The sequence below is a fragment of the Anguilla anguilla genome, chromosome 9 (assembly GCF_013347855.1).
Source record: "Anguilla anguilla isolate fAngAng1 chromosome 9, fAngAng1.pri, whole genome shotgun sequence".
NCBI classification, from domain to species: Eukaryota; Metazoa; Chordata; class Actinopteri; order Anguilliformes; family Anguillidae; genus Anguilla; species Anguilla anguilla.
The window spans coordinates 42,624,047-42,649,046 of record NC_049209.1 but is presented as its reverse complement, the minus strand read 5'-3'; the positions used below and the strand labels follow the sequence as shown (position 1 = coordinate 42,649,046).

The following is a 25,000-nucleotide window of genomic DNA, read 5'->3' as shown; positions in this document are numbered from 1 at the left end:
TATGTGTGTGTGTACACGTGTGAGCATGTGTATCTGAAAGGGGGTGTGTGTACATGTGAGAGGGTGTGTGTGTGAGCATGTGTATGTGTATATGTGAGCATGTATATGTGAGTGTGAGTGTGTCTGCGCCTCCGTGTGTGTGCGTACACGTGTGAGCATGTGTATCTGAAAGGGGGGGTGTGTGTGTGTGTACTAAACATTCATGAGTGTGTGTGTGTCCCGGGGCAGGGGGGTGCATCCGGCACAAATAAAGGAAGTCGTGCAGGAGATTATAAGATTATGACTCAGTAGCGCGACAATCTGCAGAATCTGCAGTCTTCAGCGAGCCTAGTCAGCCACGAGGCGCTCTCCCCTTCTGCCGTTCAAATTCAGCTCGGGTCTCCTGGAGGTGGGGTTGCCATGGTAACGGCAGCATTGCCAGTCTTCGGTGCGGTCCACGCTCGATTGTGCGGCTTTTGCGTGACTGAAATCACAGCGGCAAAATCAAAGCCACCGTTTTTACTGTGCCCTGATTTATGAAGTGCTTCGTGTCATCTTACGAAAACTAAAATACACCGAGACAACTCAGCAGTAGCAGACACATTAATATGCAAGAACATAAAGCAAGACTGCTCTGTTTTTTATGTCTGCTACACAAAATCATTATATACAGCCGGAGCAAGTGGCACTACTGAATTAGCCCCTGTAGCTAGCGTTAGCTACTGCAGGGTACTGCGGCAGCTATAAAAAGCGAGGCAGTCATTCTGAACAGTGTTCCCCGTTAATGTCAAGGCACTGAGACACGGCTGTCCCCGGCAGGACAGATTTATACGGCGGCCGAGCCTCGCGTTTTCACCGCGCTGCAATAACACGGCTAGTTGCCTCACGCGGCGCCGCCGTAAACATCACGTTTGAGATTCCTCGAACCGAGCCGTTATATTCTGCAATTAAGCCGTTCTAAAACGGGCTCGCACTCCGCAGAACAGGAGGGCTGACGCAACGATTACAAATCCCCGAACGTCGATAGGGTGACGCAACGCAGTCACATAAAACAGCACGAGTTCAGACTGCAGCGGTCACTCAAATGGGGGAAAACTTGCAGAGCGGTACAGAACGCAGCGATTATCCGTGTCGTTATTTTTCAGACAACGGTAGTTTCCGCAGTGCACGAGTACCACATGTACACTGGCCCCTGCGCTTGTTGTGACTTTGTGACTTGTGGTAAGAGGTGACAACTGGTTCAAACTGCTGCTGCAGAATGCGATTAGAGAAAAGGAAGCGTGTCATCTGACTCGGTTAAAGTCCCTGCTTCATGCTAATGCTTCGGAGGTTCCTTGTGTCTTAAACAAGGTGCCTGGCGTGAGATGGGGGGAGGGAGAGGGAGGGAGGGAGACAGGGTTGCAGAGTACTCACTGAAATCTCATCGTCCACCCCAGGGTAGGTCTACATCACAATGACACAGGGGCACAGGGAGAGGGGACAGAAGAGGAAATGGAGAAAAGATTAAACTAAAAACCAAAAAAAAAAGAAAAAACCAAAAAAAAAAAAAAAGGTTAAATGAAAGAAAAAGACAAAGTAGAAACCGTGAAAAAGCAGGAGGACAAACTTAAGCAGACAGAAGGGAAAAGTAAACACAATGACTGTAACCGGGGTATAAATGAACAGAAATCATGGCTGAAAAAACAGTTGATAAAAAGTGGGGGATGGGGGTAAAAGACGGGGAGAGATGACTCTGCGTTCTCGCATCTCCTCCATTCCGGCTCAAACTGCCACACGTGAAGCACAGGCGGGAGCCGTCATGGTCTCCTCCGTAATGAAAGAAAGCGACGGTGACGAATGTTTCTGGGCCTCCGTAATGAGGGTACGCGGTTCAAAAGGAAACAAAAACACCGCCCGAATTCAGCGCATTTCAATAGGACCAGCCAAGGCCAGGCCAGCCAGCAGAAAAGCTTCATTCATGCCTCTGTCTATGTGGCAGGCAGGAGACAGACTTACTCTGCAAGGTGATTATTCTGAATTTGCCTGACCCCCCCCCCCCCCACCACCACCCCCTAACAGCATCCTTGATGGCATAAGGAAATAAACTGCGTGGAGAGACGCGAGATGCAGTTCCCCAGGGAGTGTCAAACGGGCATACTGAAGCTCCTCTGAAGACACACAGTTTTTGCTCAAGGCTGGCAGTTGTTGAGGCGTTTCGTGATTAAATGCGTAGCAGGAATAGCAAAGAAATGCCAAATGATGTAATGGCACCTGATCTAGCTATCCAGCATTTGGTTATGAGGATTTAACAAAAACAACGGTTTGAATATGAACAATTAGGACAGAACAAACTAAAAATAGGTTGATTATGGTATTTTGCAACACAGCCCACTTCCAAGATTTGGTTTCTATAAATACAAAACCAAAACATGAATTCAATTTTATGTTTTTTTTTTTCCAGGTGGAATGGTCTCAGAATCATTCAGTGCATTGAAAGCACTTAGTGTACAACTGGACAGCAGCCCAGCAGTGCAGCAACAAGAGCAGCCAGACCTGTGCATTATGCTTTCAGCTCCACGGTGATACCCCCCTTCTCCTGTCTGGCTCAGAGACTACACATGGAACAGTGGGAACCCCCAGGCCTATGCACAAACTGACTCTGAGCAGGTGTGCTGACCTGCCATCAGTGTAGTCTTTTGGCTCACAACGGATGAGGTCACGATGGGGACAATGAAGCAAAACCTGACACCCAACCGGCACTCCTACGCCAGGAGTGTGTGAACAGCTCAGGTCTACCCTCAGATTGCCCAAATCACTCACAACAACGCCTCACAGTCCTCAGTCAGGTTTTGCTTCAGTTGCTTCTCCCAGCTAAAGAAGCTCATCACCACATGCCATCAGAGGAGCTTACAATAGCAGTCGTGCAGCCTGGCTGAAGACCAGACACGTTGACTGCATGTGACGTCATTCAGGAAGAGGAGACCCCATTTGAGAAACTTCAAACGGAGGAGATTCTGTGCACTACCGATGCAAATGGAGCAAACCCTTCAGTCCTTGAAATGTAAGAGTCAGTTTCTGAAATGTAAAATGCGAATCCACCAGTGTCACAAGCACTGCACCTAATGCTCCATTGCCATTACCGAAGGGGTAAATAAAAATAAAATACCACATTTTCGTCATGGAAACGAAACCTGAAGGTGTAATTTAGTTTCTTAAAGGGAACCTTTTAGCTCTTATTGGAAAAAAAAAAACATTAATGCGAGCCCAGGGAAAAACAGACCCAGACTTGTAGGGGCCATAGTGTTGGGAGAGCTTGGCACGTCCAACAAAACAGGCACTGAGGCTCAGTTTTGGATACTTCTGCTTAATTTTACAGGGAACTTGGAACAATTTCAATAAAGTCAAAACAGTAAAAAAAAAAAAAAAACACACTGGCGGCAGCGATGACGGAAACGGAGTCGGCCGACGGCGTGCTTCAAACGGTCGCCGCTTGTTGATTTGCGGGGAACTGCGAGAATTTTCAAGGCCGGGGGGGAAACGCAAACAATCGAAACGGCGTCCCTTTCCAGAGCCCGCCGACTGACGTCAGGGGGAGAAAAAAAAACAGACGGGCGGCGCTGACGCAAGCTCGGGCCTGGACTCCCGGACCCCGAGAACCCGGGACCTGGGGGCCAGCGCGTCAAAGGGGGGGCTCCTGTCTGCAGCCACTGAAACGGGGCCGGCTTCGAGAGCGAGGGTCCGAAAGCTCTGGCGAGGTCGTGAAGCTCTGCCTCCTCGAGCCACGAGAGGGTCCCACTGGTGACAGGAGGCTCAGAAACGTGGGCTTTGAACCCAATGTGTGGGGCCCTGTCCCCCTATTAAAGACCATCTGTGGGTTCACGAGACTTTATTAATTCCAGTTTACGGTAACGCAGACCGCACAGGCTGAAAACTGTAAAGTCAGGAACAAACCGCAATGTTTCAGTTTGAGCAGGAGCTTGGGTTAGCATGGGTTCCTTCAAGAAGGGCCAGTGAGGATTTCAAAGGAGAAGTGAAGGTCTCTGGACTTACATTGATGATAGAATCCTTGAACTTAATGTGAAGCCTGTAGTTGGATATGGCGATGATGCCGTCGTCGGCGCGACCAATGTACTCGACCCCTTCCCCCTGAAGAACTGGAAATGGCACCTGAAACAACAACAAAATGAAACGATCAACACACATTCAATCAAACACCTCGGAGATCAATCTCGTGTTGACTTCCAGTTGTTGACTTCCAGTTGTCCTGACCTTAGAGATAAGACCTTAGGTCTCTTATCAGCCCCTGGGCTTGACCCTTTCACCAGCACAGCAGACAATTTAATCTACTTCCAGGCAGATTAAAAAACATTTTATTCATTTCCAGAGAAAATGTTTTTTTAACCCAACACTGAGAGAAAAGGCTGCTGAGAAATAGTGATTGACAGCTCTCCTCACTTTAACACAGTGTTTGTCTTCAAGAGAAACAGCCGTACCTATAGTGTCACGTTCATAAACTTGCGGAGCTGAGTCTAAGCTCAGACTATGACACGATTCCACCCAACTTGGTGGTCTTTGCCGATAAACCACGACAATCGTGCCTCGTTAAAAAGAGGTTTTGCAAAAGATTTTCATGCAGTCCGGGGCCTTGAAATATTTAAATCCTATTTTTTTGCTAAATTGTCTGGGCGACGGGCCGGCAGCCTCGACGGAAAACGTTTTTGTTGGGGGGGTGCTAACTATCCTCAGAACGGTCGCGGATGTCTGCGGCTTTTCCCTTTTAGTCAGTAAATACAAAAGCTGCTCAGCAAACAGCCACAGCCTCTCAGTTATTCATTCATGCGTGCGGCTGTTCAGCGCTGATGTGCCCTATCGAGTTGCATCATGTTACGCATGTTCCCATGTCCTGAACGACACATGTTATGTCTGTGGGTTCACAACAACATTTCTTGATGGGAAAATAAAGTATTCCAAAGGGCAAGCTAAACGCAACAACTGCTCTTTTGACAATTGTGGCATCAAGAAGGACGTTCACCATGGACCTATGAAGGCTGTGGAGCAGTGAGAAACAATGTTTTTGGAACATCATATTTCTGTAATGTGCCCCCTTGCTAACATTAAAGCCTAGACTCTCAACAAGATAACTGGCTCACTTGGTTTAAGGAGCTTTAATTATACAGCCAAAACAGGCAAAGAATGAGAGAAGAAGACAGGTAGCTACTGGCGTAGCTAGTGTTGCAATTTGTTAATTACACTTCACAATCTTCTCCAAAGGGGTCTATCAATTTAGAAGGTGATTCAACAAATAAACAGAAAACTAATTAGATAGCTTGGGAAATCATAATGAATCAACCTCCCAACATTGCAAAACAATGACGGGTTTTTAGTACAATATGCATATTTAATATATTATGTCAATTATGTCAAAAATTATTCATTTGGAATTTTCCGGCTGATGCGTGCTACCTGGCAATCACCAGCACCCTGACAAATAACTGCGTCTCTTCTTTGCCTGTTAGCTGTGCCTTCCCCTTACGGGTGTAATAGATGCCTGTCGTCAATGCGCTAATATTTCATCTCTAAATGCGTTCCGGAGGAACATGACAGTGAGTGCATATCACTTTCCATTAAATAATGCATCGCCTACGTGCACGGAGCACTGATTCATCCCGCCGAGTGTAAAACGGACTCAACCGGCACGACTGGATAAGAGATTCTGGCGAATGGGGCGCATTGACAAAAAAATGACAAATGTCGGTATGACGGTAGCTTTGCTCCAAAACTCGATTCCGAACACGCGGACGTTTTAATTTCGGCACTCCTGCGGCGGGCCTCGGCAGGGAGGACGAACAAAAAGTCACGGATCCGCTCGTTTTTTCCGAGAAAATTATTCAAACAGAGGCAGCAGATTCAAAAGCGTCCAATCTTCGACGGCTAATCCACTCATCGGTACCCATCAGCGGTTCCGCCTGGCCTTCTGAGCAGACACCGCTGGCCAATTTTAATCAGGACCAGAACCGAGATTAGCGAAAAAGGCAACTGAACGAACGGACGGGGTTGTTTAATTAAGGCGATGCATCGCTGACGGAAGGGGGGGGGGGGCGCCTGGCCCAGAATGCCGTCTGTCTATCGCGGGGATTAAAACCTCCACTTTTATTAATGTTCAAGCCTGCGCCCAAGCCAAAAATGCCCAGCTCATTCACGTGCTGTTTATCTTTCTCAGAGAGGAACCAGGAAGGGGACCCACTGACCCCCCCCACAAACCCACCGCTCGCGTTCAGCCTCAGTGGCTCGCCGAACACGCCCTTCAGGTTTGCGGCACGAGAGCCAGGAGAGGCTGGGGAGACGGTCCGTTACTCGCGTGGTTCCGGAAACTTCCGAGCAGCCGATTTTTTCAGGCTCGCCTTCTTGCCGGATCCCCCCGGGACACGAGCGAAACGCAACGCAGCTCCCGAAACAAAGGACTGCTGATGAATATACACCGAGATCAGACGAGGCCGGCTGCGTCAGAGGGAACTTTACTCTGAAGTTCAAGCTTGGACCACACAGGCTGTTTAAGACGCATGAAGAAGCATCCCCCTTACCCAGATTTTACTTCACAGGGACCAACCCTGAATAAGGAGAACTAAAGCACTTACAGAGCGGAAACCCAACACCTCCAATAGATGTTTCAAACACCTCAGAGTGGGGTTAGATGTTTACAAAGCGCAAGGGCTATGTTTGCCTTAGACAAATAAAACGGAACGTACGTCCATTTGCGATATTTGATTATGCGGACGGGACGGCTGCTTCAGTGAAGCAAGCGCGGCAGCCCTTTTATCGAGAACGACTGGACCCACGCGCTCTCCTGTCGGGACACGCAACGAGGCTGCAGAGGCACATCGCAAAAATCGGCATTCCCGATCCAGGCGCGTGAGTCACCGGGGTCCGCAGTCAGCGCGGCGGAAGACATCCCGTCACGCTTTCTCCCCCACGCCGCGCCGCGGGGCGCTGACGGAGGAGTGACTAAACGCGTGCTGACGAGGCTGGCGAGTCGTGACTCAAGGCCGAGCCCGCCGAACGCACAGCTGGCGAGGGGGGGGAGGCGCGCGTACACGAAGCAGAGCAGAGGGAGTGGATCTGCTGCGCACGCGCGCTGACAGGCTACACGTACGCTCGCGTGCACATACGCTTTATACACACGCTACACACATACGCTTAATACACACACTACACACATACGCTTTATACACACACGCTACACACATACGCTTAATACACACACTACACACATACGCTTTATACACACACGCTACACACATACGCTTTATACACACGCTACACACATACGCTTAATACACACACTACACACATACGCTTTATACACACACTACACACATACGCTTAATACACACACTACACACATACGCTTAATACACACACTACACACATACGCTTTATACACACACTACACACATACGCTTTATACACACACTACACACATACGCTTTATACACACACTACACACATACGCTTAATACACACACTACACACATACGCTTTATACACACGCTACACACATATGCTTTATACACACGCTACACACATACGCTTAATACACACACTACACACATACGCTTTATACACACACTACACACATACGCTTTATACACACACTACACACATACGCTTAATACACACACTACACACATACGCTTTATACACACGCTACACACATATGCTTTATACACACGCTACACACATACGCTTAATACACACACTACACACATACGCTTTATACACACGCTACACACATATGCTTTATACACACGCTACACACATACGCTTAATACACACGCTACACACATACGCTTTATACACACACTACACACATACGCTTTATACACACGCTACACACACGCTCACACACACATACGCTTTATACACACGCTACACACATACGCTTAATACACACGCTACACACATACGCTTTATACACACACTACACACATACGCTTTATACACACGCTACACACACGCTCACACACACATACGCTTTATACACACGCTACACACATACGCTTTATACACACGCTACACACATACGCTTTATACACACGCTACACACATACGCTTTATACACACACTACACACATACGCTTTATACACACGCTACACACATACGCTTTATACACACGCTACACATACGCTTTATACACACGCTACACATACGCTTTATACACACGCTACACACATACGCTTTATACACACGCTACACACATACGCTTTATACACTCGCTACACACACGCTCGCACACACATACGCTCTATACACACACGCTACACGCACGCTCGCACACACATACACTTTATACACACGCTCGCACACACATACGCTCTATACACACACGCTACACGCACGCTCGCACACACATACACTTTATACACACGCTCACACACACATACGCTTTATACACACGCTACACGCACGCTCGCGTGCACTGTCACAACGACGGCTACGCTACAGCGGAGTACATTTTAAAAGCGGACTGGGGTGTTTTTTGTAAAAAATACGCAGAGTGCCGTAAAAGGAAACGCTTGACTCCAGCTAACGACTAAACAACAGCGCATCAACACTTCGGGTCTGAGAGCAATTAGCAGGCAGAGTGTCGGATTACACAACACAAAGCACGCCTTCGCTGCAGCATTAGGGCGGATAATAGGCTCGGATTTCCCTTTCCGCAAATCCCACCCCACCCCACCCCCCCTCGGTGTTCAGCTGAGACGAAGGATGTAGCGCGAGTCGCGGAAACGTTCTAATTGAAGCCGAGGGATTCTGTACACCGGGCGAGTGTGAGGAGGCGGCGGCTGCGGCCAGGTGCGCGTCGAGAACGTCAGCTATCGGCGTGGTTACGGAGGGAACCGACGCCGGGAGCCGTGCGGACAGGGCCGGCCGCCTCTGATAACTTCAGTAACACGTTTTACACAGAGCAGCACAGCCGTGCCGTGACCTCCAGTGCAAGCTGTGGAACAATAAAAAAAAAAAGCAAGGGTCTGTTTTGCATAGAGCCGGTTCAGTAAATGTTTTCGAAGGCGTTGAGCCATTTTGTCTCAGGGAAATTCGGCACACAAAACAGGCGGCACCCCCGTGCACTCCATACCACCTCATGACAAACAGAGCAAAATAAGAAGGACACTAAAAATAATAACGCAATAAAAAGAAACACTTTCTCTGTTGCATTTGTCACACCGAACGGTTTCAGATCTTTAGACAGAAGGAAGTGATTAGACAAAGGGAAACTGAGTAAACACAAAACACATTTTTAAATTATATAAAAAAAATTTTTTTTAATGAAAAACACCCATATCGCCCATGTGAAAAATTAAGGCGTGAAAGTACATAATCACTCCAGGAACTTCCTTCTCAACCCCTTGAGGCTGTTCATATCACATTTAATTACTTACTGTCACTTTTAAATGCTGGCATATTGCAGACGAGGCATCGACAGCGGCGCTCTTCCTGCATCTACTCATCAGGCGTCGTGCGAACACGCCTCCCTGCGCTGACTCGCTCGACGAGGCGCTTTATCGATCGCGCGGCTCGGTTTCCGCAGCGAAGGGCGGAGCTCCGTGGCTCTCCAGCCTGAAAGCCCCCCACCCCCACCCCCCCAGAGCCCCGTCGCTCCCTGGGGGTAGCGGGCGGCCGGGCTTCAATGCAACACCTCCACAAGAATGGCGTCCCCTGAAGCGCGAACGAGGCACGATGGTTCCAGGCGGGCCGGCATCGGGCACACGGCGGTACCGGACGCCGGGTTCTGAACGGCCGGGTTCTCATCACCGCGCTCTCTTTACGTTCTGAAGCGCTCGTCTGAAAAAGGTTTCCGACCTTGACTAGGAGAGGCCTTTTCTCCGCGTGAGCTTCCAAAAAAAAAGTTTTTTTTTTTTTTTTTTTTTGTTGTCGTCGTTATTTTTATAAGCACGCCAACTTTCCGCTTCGGCCTCATTTGAATAATTTAAGCTCTCACTTCGCTTACAATGCATCTTGCCTGCCAGTTCCAGCCCATGCGCTTCCACTCACTGTCAACCCTGCGCAAACAAAGCGCATGCATTTTTTATGGCCAGCAGTGCCTTAGGAAAGCCAGCAGGCTGAAGAAGGCAGCTTTGATGAAAGCAAGCAGGTGAACAGCCCAGGCAGCCCTGAACCCCTAACAAGACAAAGACGGACTGGGGAGGATCCAAATCCATTCTGAAAAGCATTTTTTTTTTTACACATACAGTACAGGGCCTTCTGTATGTGTGTACACACCCACACAATAATACATCTATTCTCAGACCGGTAAAAACGCTCCAACTCAAACCGGTTTCGTAGTGTGTCAGTAAACGGCACACGCATTGCGAAGATGCCAGCTCGGCGTGGGAAGGTGAGGTCAAGAGCCCCAGTAATATGCCACACTCATCACACAAGCTTAGCCTTAAAAGGTTTCAGCGTGTTTGGGAAAGATTATCCGTAATAACACTTATTAGGCGATCACAGGGGCAGGATTCGTTATTTCGCCCAAGTGCGATTCTTTTCGCGGAAGTAACCCGAGACTTGTTTGTGCAAGATTCAAATGATTCGGCAAATCACAGTGAAGTGGAACAATCTAAGCTGCAGATACTGAGCAGACACAAATGGAGCACTTACACAGTTAGAAATTACACAGAAATTATTCAGCAGCCGCCATTGTTATTACATTACTATCACTTGACAGATGCTCACGCTCGAGTAACTCGGTATTTTTGTACATTGAAAAACATGTTTTTGTTGAGATAATGTCATCTAAAATGAAATGCAGTAAAAGAATGAGGAAAAACGAAAGGATATCTACAGTGGGGGTTAGAGGACCAGTTTTGCAGAGGTGAAGAGGTGAGTATTCCATCTATGCTACTTAGTACTATAATATTTTTATCGCCCAAGTCATTCAAATACACAGGCCGTTAATGATCAACAAACAACTTCTTTGATATGCAGCTAGAAAAACGGCAACAAAAAAAAAAACAGAACAGCTGTATAAAATAACTAAATAAAAGGATGCATTTCTCAGCAGTCTCGCGTATAAAGATGTCCTCGTTAGCGAGTCGCAATGGGGATTGGCTGCTGCTCCAGGTTCTCCCAGTTCAATGTGTACGAGCTGCACCATGGGGGAAAACGGCAACGATGTTGATGTTCGCAACTACATAGCAGGGCCTCCATCTCTGAGGTGTACAGAACGCCGTTATGGAAAGCCAAGATGTGAGGCGTTATGGGTAAGGTAGCTTGGCTAACCTGTCGGACGATAAATCAGGACAAAATAAATGAGGCCGCCAATCAATCCCACCATTAATGGGCACCTAAGAGCAGCTAATTTACCTTGAGTTCATCATTTAATAATCAATTATTAATCACAAAATAATTAAAAATGAAAACCCAAAGTGGCCAAAGCCCAGAAAATCGATAAGATTCAATCCGGCACTCGTCTTGAGTGTCTTGAGTTTCCTGTGCTAAGACCGCCATCGAGAGCGGCGTCACGTGTGGTCTTCCTCGTGCTCTCTTCGTCACCCCTTCTCTCCGGCGAACCCTGACGGACGGCCGAAGGGCCCCTCGTCGCGGACGTTCGCGGTCGCTGGCGCGGGTCCGTTCAGGGCGGCTGCCGTCCCGAGCGAGCGCGCCGATTTGGGGACGTCTCGCAACCGCGCAGAAGGGTCTGTGTGTACACGGTAAACGCGGCCACGGGGACACGCCCTCGCTAGAGCCGCCAGAGCCCTTCCCCCCTTTCCGAAGGGAGAAATCCGGAGGTGTGCGCACTACAGCACGTACGGCTGCTCTCCGCTAGAGCTTACGCTGCACTGGCAAGAAGCTGCTTTTGTGGACGAAGACGTAAAAACTGGCACGAGCGAGCGGCGTTCGTTTCCCTGTTGTGATTCCTTATTGCTGACACCGTCCGTGTTGCTGGATTCCCACACTGGAGGCCAGATTTGGCCTTTTGCATTGACGCAAGGGCTGTGCGTTCTGAGCAGCGTGCAAAAGTCTCAAAGTTTCTCGTCGTTGGAGCCTGGCTGCTGGAGATTTTCCATTCTATGTGGGACTGCATGCCAATAAATCCCCTGACCAAATGGGGCCTCCTCCTCCTCTGCATTCCTGTTATTGGGACCCGAACCCCCCCCCGAACCTCATTCCGCCTGTTAACTGCAAGCACGAGAGCTGCAAGGAGCCTCTAAACAGGACCAGAACGGTATCTGGTCACTATGACTCAAGGATTTGACCCAATGGGTCACTGTACATCAAATTAGCAATCTGGTACTTTCACTCTAATTACCACCCACTCTTAAAGTGACACTTGACTTTCTGAGGTTTTTCAATATTAGTTAATTAGTTTTATGTTTATGATTTCCAATTTGCCCAAACAATTTTTGTGTGGGATGAAGGATATTTGGTATTCAAAGTAGTTTCTAATGACCTGCCAGCTTTATAATGGCATTCATAGGGCATTTGGGGAGGTTCATGGTCTAAAGGAAGAAAGTACACTCCAAGTAGACCTAGAAGTAAAAAAGCAGCTTTACAGCAATGTTTAGTTTCCAGAGACCCTGTATGAACAGCATTATTTTAAAATGCCAGTTTTCATATTTTGCCATACTTCTTTCCGTGAGCACATCAGACTTGCATGTGCCATGGGAAATGGTTCCAACCAAAAATAACATTAAACATGATGTTCTGAAGAACAACGAGATAACAGACACACATACAACCTCAAAGCATACTGTCGCCAACTGCTTTGGAGTTACCTGAAGTGAATTTTCTTGCTTTAGACAACAAACCCCTAAATTTCTCCAATTAAAGACAATGCAAGTACCTATAATTAGAATGACCAATAAAACACTTTACTTCACAGAGGATATTAATATAATTATTTCCTTTACGTGTGTCAACTTCCATTAGGTGTCCCAAAAATAAATGACAAAGGAGCAATGCGCACCATGCTACAACGTAAACCTGTTTTGCCCTCGATTTACCCTGCTTTGGCCACTCAGGATGGTGAGAGAAACACAAGGCAAGCTCAAATCTCCAGGAACCCAGTCTTATCTCTCAGCAACACCAGGTCGGTATGACTGCACCACTGAAACATCTACACATTTTTTTGCTATTTTGCGGGAAAACAGACCTAAACCGAAGCCTGCTCGCGGGGATAACCGGTGTGTTCGTGTGCAGGGTGTCCTGGAATTAATAAACAAAGACGAGGGCAGAGAACATCGCTGGCCACGAACACAGAACACCCAAGACATCCAGTCCGTCCGTATGTTTTTAAACCATGCAACATTTTTCACTGAAAACAGTGAGTAAGTGGGGTGTGGCTGCAAAAAACCCACGAGATAACCAGCAGAAACTCTGCAGGCACAGACAATAAAATGGCAGACCCCACAATGCATTTTTTTAAAATTCCAGAACTGCGCCTTCAGGCCCTTAAAAGCCGGTTGTTTACCCCATTATCATGAACCCTTTACTCCCCACTCCCCAGTTTTCAAATCAACTGTGGAAAAAAATAATCTTGGAGTATCACTGTAGTCTGTAAAGTCTGTCCATACTGCCAGGTACTAATGAACTCTTGGAATACATGAACAGAAAAATCCTAAGAAATTTTTTTTTTTTTTTTTAAATGCTTAGTTTTAATTAAAAACGCATTGGCCACCGAAAACTTCAGTCGAGATCTTCTGCAGCAAAATGATACCCATCTTAAATTTCCGAACCAATTTACTTCCGTAAGCAGCAGTAATAAAGTTAATGTAAAAGCCTAATACTGAATGTATCCTGTCGTATTGTATTACTGTGTCACTAGTGAATGAGATATTTTGCGAAGTCACGTGATGCTTCTTTAAGGCAGCAAAATCGGTTCTAAAACAAGATGCAGCATGAATCACACCTCCGCGCCAGGCTGGAAATATTCAGTATTCGGGCAGTGTTCGGTGGGTAGGCAGACGCCCACGGGCACAGAAAGTACGGCGAGAAATCGGAAGACGTTGCGAGAACGTCCACAAAATTTAATGCAGAGAAATTAAACTTTAAAGCAGGCTGTGGCGCAAACAGTCTGCTAAAAAGACTAGCGCTGAGGTACTGGATGAATTATGTGATCCATGTCAGAATTCAAATGAGTACACACGAGTGTTAACGGAAATAACTGTAATTAAAGTAATTAAAAATGCAAACTGTTCAACTTGAAGATGAGAAGCTGTTCTGGGGAATGGGAAATTTGAGATTAAAAGCCACATATGATTTATATTTGTGGAAAAAAAAACATAGGCCATGGTAACCTTGTCTTTTGACCTTCTCAGAAGATCATTAGTTCTGTGGACCAGAAAGGAAAATATTTGTGTTGAAAATGATCAAAATCAATTGGTCTGGCCAAGACGGATTATGAACCTCTGTGACCTTTGTGGCACAATTGTGATCGGATAACTTGTAGACTTCTGGAGAACGTGAAGAACACCATTAATCAAAATCCATCTGCTAGTGGCTCATCTAGAGACTGGAAATCAGAACCCAATCAGAAGCTTCTGAGGCCATTCCTTTGACCTTGTGACCCAAAAATCAATACGACCTTTTGGACCCATTGAGCACAACATGCGCGTCAAGTTCAATGAGAATCAATGTGTAATTGGGCCAAGCTGGGAACTACACAAGTAAATGAGTAAGCGTCTGCTGACTTGTAATCAGGGCATAGAAATATATTATCCTAATGAGAGTATCTGGACTGTGTCCTTAAACACACAAGTAAAAGTAACGGTCAATGTATTGAAACAACACACAGAATCTAAATATTTTCTTAGATTAAAACCATAGGTTTTTTTTGTCTTTTTTTTTTTTTTTTTTTTACTACAGAAGCCATACCAACTCTAGAACTTCAGGTAACTGACCCTTAAGTGTGTGACTGAGGAGACTGTAGCACTGCATGGGACAGTTATATGATAGGTCAAACACAATATTAACCCTTTAAGGTATGAGACCACAAATACATGTTCAGAATGTCCCCAAATTAACATTCTACTGCTGTTGTAACAATCACTACAGCTACTCAAAAGAAATAGAGTTCTAGAACACTGGCTTAGAATTCTGAAAAAATATTCCAAAAAAACCTGCTCTTCAAAGGGATAATATAATCTAGCACAGTGTTTCTCAACCCTGGTCCTGGGGACCCACTGCCCTGCATGTTTTAGATGTCTCCCTGCTCCATCACACCTGATTCAAATGAATGGGTTGTTATCAGGCTTCTGCAGATCTTGATGACGACCAATTCATTTGAATCAGGTGTGTTGGAGCAGGGAAACATCTAAAACATGCAGGGCAGTGGGTCCCCCAGGACCAGGGTTGAGAAACACTGATCTAGTAGGTTCTCTTCGCGTGGGGGAGAACCCAGTACTCACCTGCAGACTCTCCTCTTCCTTCACCAGCTCCTTCGGGGGGAACAGGTCCTTAGCCTGAATGTACTCCAGGCTGGGGGGTCCCTCCTCGCCCTGTCAGAAAGAAGCAGAGGGACGGTCAGCTCTACTGCAGGGGCGCGTCAAATTCGTTCACACCTTTTCAAGCACCTCACACCCAGCGGCCTACAGAACAAGGGTATCCAGTCTTATCCAAAAAGGGCCATTGCGGGTGCAGGTTTTTGTTTTAGCACAACATTACAACACCTCGATACAAGACCTTATTGACTGGAATTAGGTGTCTTAGTGCTGGGCCAGAACAAAAAACCTGCACCAAAATTGACCCTTTTCAGATAAGACTGGACACCCTTGCCACAGAATGTCAATGCTGGAGCCCCAACTGATCGTCTTCATTAAATACTCATTAGAAAAATGCTATTCTAAAGATAAAAAATACTTGTGGAATGTCAGGCCAGTCCTATCAGAAATTCTTGGTTTTCTTCACTGCAATTGGTAAAAAAAAACCAAAAAAACATAGATGTACCACATGCATTAACTCAGGTCCTCGCAATTCATTTACAGGTCTGGGCCACATGCCACCAACACATACAAATAAGGTTGAGTACACAATGCACACCTGCACACACACGCACGTACACACATACACACACGTACTCATGTACACACGTACACACACAAACACGTGGGCACGCATGCGTGCACATGCACGCACACGTGCACAAACACACACGCGTACATATGTACACACACACAGATTTTCATTGACTAACATTTCCACATTACTGACATTTCTGTACACGGCTGGGGATCATGACTAGCCTATTGCGCGGCAGCTGTTTCCAGCCCAAACTGGGCATTTTTTCCGCCAATTAACATTTCTCCTCGAATGGCCGTTGAAACGTTAAACGGTCATAGTTTCTCTCAAGAATGACTTATAATCTCTTTTTTGAGTTTTCAGCAATGCACTGTCACACAGGAACGTGACCACATGCAGGAAACCCAAATTAAACATTTACTGCAGGTCTTGTGCAACCTGGCCTCTCCAAAAAACAAGAACCTTTTATTGCCATGTTCTCGAAGGTGAAACGTCAGGAACACTGCATGACTGGACAATCCAAAAAACAAAAATAAATAAATAAAAATTTCCGATATTCAAAAATAAAATCAACTAAAACCAGGGGGTGAGAATAATGCTCAATTTATTAAAGTTCTGCGAGAGATTTTAAGACTAATCTCAAACCCTGGAGAGAGTCCAATTTGGACAGCAGTCGGTTTCAGATGGTTCCCGGGTTAGCGTTAGCGGGCAATATTAAACATTTACCCAATGTATCCTGCCAGCCCTTATCATGGCGATCGTGAACGAACTGCACTGTCACGAGCCAATGCGAAACAGGTCAATACTGGGATCAGGGTTCGCGAAACCAATCTGATATCACGCACTTATCAGCAGGGTTACAAGATAGGATTATCAATGCCTTGTTAACCCTGGTGAAAGGAAGATACACGTGTCTGAATAGTCTGCTGAACATTACCACAGTTATTTTAATAATGTAGGTAATATTATGGTAACGTTTTTAATGCAGGTTATATTATTATAACGTAGGTAATATTATAGAATGTCCACCAAGAATAACAGTATTACCACTAATAATGACGATGGTCATTTCTGTACAAAAGCAAGTTCAATGCCTTTCATGGATCTCAAAGTACTTTCCAGAGAATATGGGGGGGCGAAGTTTTGGGACAGAAAAGTGCTCACTGGCACTGCTGAAGTACTGTTCGCAAATAACGGACTGAACTGATATTGTGACTTCATTTCCCTACTTTGTAGACAGTGCCATTTGTATACTGACCACAGAAAGTTTTTCTTCCCCATTTAAGACTGTAGGGAATCCCAGTGTTGCTACGCTAAAATCGCGCTGTACGTAACGACCGCGTTCCAGCCAGTTAGCGCGAAACCTTGGGAGTTAAAAGCTGAACTACGCTGAACCCCCCGGGCACCAGAAATGATTTCTCAGCGTTGGAAACGAGCCCTCGTCTCCAGACAAGGACAGAATCGTGCTGATGCGGCGCGGCGAGCGGCCGCGATGCGTCATCCTCCGCTGGAAAGAAGGCTCACGCCGCCACTCCAGCACCCTCCGCCGCCGGCGTTTCGCCACGGCGGCACATCCGACGGGCACGGACACTGCCAAGTTGTTATGGTAACAGGTCCGGGCTTCGGAGTGACAGGAAGGCAGAGCGAAGAAAGGGAAATGAAAGGGAGATTGCAGTGGAGGTGGTGCTGGGAAGGGGCAGAGAGGCAGATGAGCTCTGATTGGATGAGACCCCCTGGTGGGGGGGGGGTGATTGGCAGATTTGGCTTGGCTGTGATGTGGCGCTTTCCCAGTGGACAGGCCTACTGACTGCAGTCTGGGTCATCTGTACAATATTGGGGAGAGGGCGGGGACGAGCCATATGCCCTCTCTCCACAGGTACATACAGAGGAAAGATATTAGTGCGCACATCCAGCCCAAGCTTGGTTCAGGGGCAGGATAAGTATGTTAAATGTCAAAAAAGGAGAAAGAATAACCCCACACTGATCAAAACGTTGGGTTGATAACTCAATAAATTCTTGAGAGCTTTTCATTTCGGCGTGCAGATATTTTTTCCTTTTTGAAATCTCTCCACAGGTGTGTGGTCCGAGGGAGTGCGCAAAATCACAGGCCTGACTCCCAGAATGTAGAGCGACAGAACACCTCCAACGCGGCGAGCGGTGAGAAATCGTACGCCGGAGAATTTATGAGCGTCACGTACTTCCAAAGTGTATTTGAAAGAAGGTGGGGGGGAGGGTAGCTAGCCCTGCTCCGCTCCTCCACCCGAAAACGAAAAAACCAGAGCCGTGAAAACCGAGACTAGGGCTGGGCAATATATCGATATTATATCGATATCGTGATAAGAGACTACATATCGTCTGGGATTTTGTATATCGTAATATCGTGATATGGCATAAGTGTTGTCTTTTCCTGGTTGTAAAGGCAGCATTACAATAAAGTGATGTGATTTTCTGAACTTTTCTGAATTTTCTGACTGTTCTAGCTGTTCTATCATTTGCCTTTACCCACTTAGTTATTACACAGGCATTTCTGATGATTATTTATCAAAAATCTCATTGTGTAATTTTGTGAAAGTACCAATAGTCCATCCCCACAATATCATCACAATATCGATATCGAGGCATTTGGTCAAAAATGTTGTGATATTTGATTTCGTCCGTATCGCCCAGCCCTATGTCAAACCCGCAGACTCACGCGGGCTGTGCGGTATTGCTAGCCGTAGCCCTTAGCCTTCCCGCCTCCACAGGGGAGTATTTACACTCAGAGTCGGCGGGGGGGCACGATGTCATCCGCCAGACGCACCCCGCTAATCCTGATGTGAAGGCACATACCAGCGAGGGGTACACAACCCCCGCCCCTCCGGCACCGGAGCAGGTCTTTAATTTGAGGAGCAGGTGCAGTGAAAGGGAGACAGGGGATCATGCGGGGACACCCCACGCCCACACACACACACGCGCACACACGCACACACACACACGCACACACACACACACACACACACACAACCGGCCGCGCTTCTTAAATCCTTTCGATGATCGACTGCTGCCAACTAACTAAAGAGCAAAGGCTAGAGGGACATGACCTTTACTGATCACCCCCCGTACACCCCCCGTACACCCCCCGGCTGTGCCTGCAATAGCTCCATGTTGCAGTGGTGGTACTGCAGGGATAGCTGGGCGCCCTGTTAAACACATAGGGCCCCTGGGGGGGTCATCCACGCATGACCCTCAAACCAGGACATCACATGACTGTACTGAAAAAAACAACAACTCCATAGCATTTGGCTGAGACTGTTGCCAGGTGGAGGTAGCCAATCAGCTCCACCGTGGCAATTGAGACAGCCAATCAGCTCTCTGCCCCCCCACCCCATGGCAATGGAGAGCAGAATTCCATACGTGACGTTTCGTTTAGACATTTCTGTCCTTTTTTTAAAGGGGGCTCCGGCCTGACGATTTGGCTGCTGACATTCGATCTGGGAGCCTTTTTGATTTATCATTTTGGGGAGCGCTTTTAAATTTCGATGCCATTGCGATAACAGCCCGGGCACCTGCTGTCCGCGTGGTTGCCGTGGCAGACGGCGGGCGGCGCAGACTGCAGCGCGGCCTGAACGGGCTCAGCAGAGGAGCCAGCCGCACATCGGCCCCTCTGCGAGAACATTAGGGCACGACAGATGTCCCCGGCGGCCATTTTGATCTCATTAAAAAGCACCTTGCATTGTTCCTGCAGGACAACTTGGGGGGCAGGGTCGCCCGACTCCTGTTCCGAAGGGTCGGTCCGCGTCCTGGTTTCTGTTCCAACCTCTTACCTTGGTTTAGTTTTCAGACAGCTCTATGAACTGCGCTGGTTCGCTCCTGCATCTTGAACACTGTTAAAATCTTTAGGATACACGTAGTCTGTGACTGTAACTGGTGCTTATACAAATCAGATCAAGGTAAGATTGAGCCAATGAAATAATTAAGAGAAGTTCAATCTCAAGCTCACCCTAGCTTGAGAATGCTTGGTTTTGTCCAACTATTTGCAACTGCAACTGAAATCAAACTTTCTTAGGGACTAAACAAAGTGGTCAGGTGAAAGTTATCCAGATAAAGTGTTCGGTTCGTTAGGTCAGTGGCCCCTCATGCGCGTCAAATGGCCAGCTGAATACCTTCCCAGGGTTTCGCTTTCACGTACGAAAACACCCTTTAAGATAAAGTTTCAAATTCAAACGAGGCATTTGGACGCAGTGATGGTATTTTAAGAGCAGGTACAGCTCACGTAGGTCATTTCACATATCGAGGCTCTATTTATAATGACTGGGTTTTGATTGCAGTTCTGCTGGGTCATAGCGGCAGCGGTTGCAGTGGCGTAACCGTGGGTCTGAGTGGGAAGGGGTAAGCAGTGCACTGGTTCGGCAGGCAGCAGAGGGGGCACTCTGAACGCCCCTGCTTTAGAACGCAGTGGAAGATGGAGGCCTGTGGGGAAGCTGTGGGTGGTCCAAGAGAGTCCAGACACCTCCCGCCGCTTCCCGCCAATTCCCTCACAGCCAGCGGCCGGCTCCGCCCCCTCCCTCTCCGCCCCCCCCCCCCCTTCCAAACAGACGGGCTCACACCCCCAGCAGGTGCCTCAGTCACGCCATCCATCACTGCCAGCGTCCAGACACTCCGCGAGACGGTCTGAGCGCGGGAGCACGCAGACGAACAGGAGCGGGACGCCACGCCCCAAACCCCAGACCCCTCCCCCCCTCCACGCTCCCCACCCGGAATGCGCCGCCCACCGGTGACCTTGTCATCTCGGGGGCGTCGGCTTCAAAAGGGACCCGGGGGGGGCGTCGCCGGCAGGGGCCGCGGATATCGTGTCGCGGCCCGGCGCCGACGCGCATCCGCGAAAACCCGCTAACAACAAACGCGCCCAACAGCGCCATGAATAAATAATCAAACGAAAGAGCCTCGCTCGCTGAGCGGTGTTTATGCTGAGTGCAGCGCGGGCCTGTGAGATGAGAGCGGCGATAAAGTAGCGGTTAGCGTGAAGACACCTGCCGCGGGCTCGGACGGACGCTTAACCAGCCCCTTTCACTGCCGCCGCCGCCGCGGTGCCATCGCCCGTAAGCCCATGCAAATCCATGCGAGGATTACGCTATCTTCCGACGCAGTCAAATTTACCGCGGCCGACGACGGCCTGACCGTACCGCGAACTCTGCGGTTCATCCGTCTCCACGGCGACTGACGGATCGAGAGGGGCCGCTCCGGACAATCACTGGACGGAAACCAGCGAGACGGGGGGGGGGGGGGGGGGGGTGACGAGGAGGCCGAAAACGCAGACGTGCGAAGGATAGCGCTGATGAGCGGGGCGCGGGGGGGGATGGTTAGCGGACAACAGTGGCTCCACTGTGAGAGAGCGCGCAGGAATGCCTGGTTCATGCGCCCGGAAAAGCTACGACCGCTGCAATTAAAATCGGAGAACAATGGCTGGGGTCTCACAGCACAGACCCCTCGTCTGTGGCCCTTTCTCACAGCCACACCGACAGCGCCTGGCTTAGGAGGCAGCACACAGGAGAGAGCAGCACACAGGAGAGAGCAGCACAGGACAGAACAGCACACAGGAGAGAGCAGCACATAGGAGAGAGCAGCACGCAGGAGAGAGCGGCACAAAAGAGAGAGCAGGACATGAGAGAACAGCACATAGGAGAGAGCAGCACAGGAGAGAACAGCACACAGGAGAGAGCAGCACAGGAGAGAGCAGCACATAGGAGAGAGCAGCACACAGGAGAGAGCAGCACACAGGAGAGAGCAGCACTCATTCATATTACTGACACGGCAGATGCCCGCAATCACAGTTCAAATTCTACACCTTGTACAGGGGGATTTATACTGAGCAATTCAAGGATTTATCGACAGTACTACGCCAATACACAAACGTAGCCCATGTGTTTGAGTTCAATTCCCTAATGACTATGGAAGAGTTTTAGAATCTTTGAATATTCGACTACATCCTACCTGATTAAATTTAACAGAAAATCCGGTGTTTTATTCTTTGAAATTGATATTGATGAAGGAGAACCAAAATAAGACATGGAAAAATGGCAAGATGCTTCTTATTTTTTTAATATTTCCTTTCATGAAAATGTGACTGAACATTTTCAGGACAAATCCACCAAGTGAATCTCAGTTTTCCCCTTCTACAAAATTTCTCCCGTGGTTGGGAGAGTTTTCAGCTGTTTCAGGCAGAAAACAAGGAGCCTCCCCGAAGGCCTCGCACTAAGATTCGGTTAAAAAACAGGGGGGAAAAAAACATAATTTCTGTGTTCAAGAACTGGGTCACAAAAACAGAAATAAAAGGGCTCCACCTTGGAGCTGAAACTTTTACCGGCAGGTCTGTGTTGTTCACTCGCAAACCCAACGTCCCGTCCCCTTTACCAAACAGAACGACACTGGCTGAGGTTAATGTGATTTGACGCCACATTAGAGCCAGCCTACCTGCTAATTGAAGGCAATAAATTGTAATTACGCCCATGTTTGATGGCATAGGGGAGGCTCTGCTTAGCCGTAGCGCTAAACCCACACAAACAACAAGCGCTCAGGGGAAAACCGTCGGTTTTTCAGATTTCTCCGCCATTTGACGGGCGCAAATAATTCAACGATCAAACCTTGCGGGCTTCTCCCCTCCCACCATCCCCCCCCCCCCCGAATGAATGGCCATTTCTGAACTGAGAGACCCCAGCAGCCGGTCGTCCCCGAACTACGACCTCACTTCCTGTTTAGGAACTGGAGTTAAGATTAGACGCTCCGCCCCTAGCCGACGTGCACTCTGTCCCCAGTAGCGAGAGAGCGAGTGCACACGAGGATATGAGAGGGGCCCAGGAGAACCTGCGAAGTACTACCTTCAGCATTCATCAGGAAATGTACAGAGAGACAGAGCGAGAGACAGAGAGAGAGAGAGAGAGAGAGAGAGGGAGGCAGGGAAAGATTTACAGTCAGAAAGGCACTCCACTCAATGGAAAACGCTGACCGCGAGACAGATGAGATGACATAACCTGCAGCGGAGAGAGCTGGGCTGCTGCGGCGACAACAACGCAGACTTCGGCTCGACGGAGAACCCGACCGGCCGCGGACACGCCCCTGTGGTCGAAAGTTACCGAGCGACCCGTCCCGTCACGTCCGTCCGACCGCCCCGGGACGCCACGATGAGTCACGCTGAGGGACCGCAGTCCCCCCCCCTCCTGCTGCCAGGTACGCTCTGTACAGCTCTGCGTCCGGCCAGCCGCCAGAAATCACCAGGCCGGAGCGCTGGAGCCGCACGCGCTGGCACGCCGAGGGGGGGTTCTGCGGCCGGGCCCGAGATGGCCCTCGGCCACGGAAGGCTCCGGAAAGAACGCGCCGCGGCGGAGCGGGCAGCGCGCTAGCCTGCTAAAAACAATGCGGCCGGGAGCGCTTCCTGCGACGGCGCAGATTGATGCCGTCCGGGGCTGGTCCGGGGGGGGAGGCGATCCGGAACACTCAGAGTACAGAGGGCTACAGAGTTCTCCGCGGGTCTGGCTGGATTCTAGAACAACAACAGGAAACGCTTGGTTGACAACAAAGGAGTGAGACGGGAAAGTGGGAAACGCCACCTATGGTCAGGAATGAGCACTGCGGTGGGAAAAACCGGGCTGCTGGGAATTGTGGGATAGCAATCAACAGTGTTCCCATCAGCCATCCCATTAAAGCCCAAGCTTCATTTCCTCCCCTGTCCCTTCACCCAGAGAGGGATACCCCCCTCTCCCCCCTCCCAGTAATGACCCCCCCCCCCAAGGAGAGAATCAAACCGCTAGAAATGAGATCACCACAACAAGGCTTCTGTTTCCGAGGGCTCTCCGACTACGCTGGCTGAATCAGGACCTAATCCAATCACATTTTCATCTCGCATTGTTCTGCTGGCCGTCGTCCAATCAACCTCTGGCCACGTTTCTGCGTCACAAGACGAGTCTGACGGGAAGCATTACTCACTGGCAGGACGCTGTGTGGCCATTAAGCCTGCATCAATCCTCGCGCTGGTAACGCTCCCAACAGACTCAATTAAACCTGCACGTCACTGGCATTTTTTAAAGGGAAGGCCTCACAAGATGGGGGTAAACATTACAGAAGGAAACATTCGGAAAAAACCACCACCGCAGTCGACACAGGTACTTGGGTGTCTGTCGACTTATCAAAGGAAGGCAGCTAGCTGCCAGAAACGGGCTGATGTTCAGTAAAATAGTCTTTTTACAAGACGGTTCATATCAGAAGACTGGCACTGAATGCACATTTGCTTCAGTAACCTGAACAGATGAGCAAAGGCGTTGAACGCAAAAAAAAAAAAAAACTTGAAAGCTTGACGTAGCATACATTCATAAAAATGGATTTATACACTTATTCATAAAAATGCCATTGCGCCGAAACTAAAAAAAAACGCATTTTTGATTCGTCACGACTTTGGACAATATTAATTTATACAGTCCTTAAATAAACCCACTAAAAATAGTCACCTGCACAGTGCGATAAATGTTTGCCAATGTTAAATACTTCCTTGTTTGAGAGGTGAAATTTTGTAAGCGTACAGAGAGGCAAGGTCAGACACAAGATGTGACAAGAGAAACATTTGACAAGATAAACGACTCGCGCAGCAGATTGGATAGCGGTGCAACCTGCCAATGGCTAAATAGCTCGCTGCTTCTTTAGTAATGGCCTGTTCCCCTCCTCGGCCTGCTGTTGACAAATGCAAAATCGCTATGGTGTGATAACTGTCCTCGTTCTGCTTTCAGTTAGAGAGGCCAGAGTGACAGGCTTCTCAAATAGCACGGTAGCTGCATGGAGGAGCACAAGGTGAAGTCCTACGAGTGCCCAGATTCGGCATGACAACAGAGGGGAAGGGGTCATTCGTGTGCCCCTGCCTGTGCAGAGAACACAGACAGAAGGAAGGGCATGGGATTTGGGGGGGGGCAGATAAGGACAGGACCACAAAATTTAGGCTATTTTTAGATCCTGAAACTCTGAATCACTGCAGCAACAGTCACATTTAGGCAAATGACTACA

At 48.5% G+C, this 25,000-nt stretch overlaps 1 protein-coding gene across 9 annotated transcripts in view; it reads right to left on the bottom strand.

Moving 5' to 3' along the window:
* mtmr4 (myotubularin related protein 4) overlaps window positions 1–25,000 on the bottom strand; it is a 73,038-nt gene that overhangs the window by 17,291 nt on the left and 30,747 nt on the right. For 7 of the 9 annotated variants that reach the window (XM_035433558.1, XM_035433562.1, XM_035433563.1 and 4 more), the window contains 3 exons: window positions 15,367–15,456; window positions 4,009–4,125; window positions 1,393–1,422 (listed from right to left, as the gene is read on the bottom strand). In XM_035433558.1, the coding sequence (XP_035289449.1) occupies window positions 1,393–1,422; window positions 4,009–4,125; window positions 15,367–15,456 (237 nt within the window). The remainder of the gene's footprint in view (window positions 1–1,392; window positions 1,423–4,008; window positions 4,126–15,366; window positions 15,457–25,000) is intronic. The other 2 variants (XM_035433557.1, XM_035433564.1) reach the window with 1 other exon arrangement.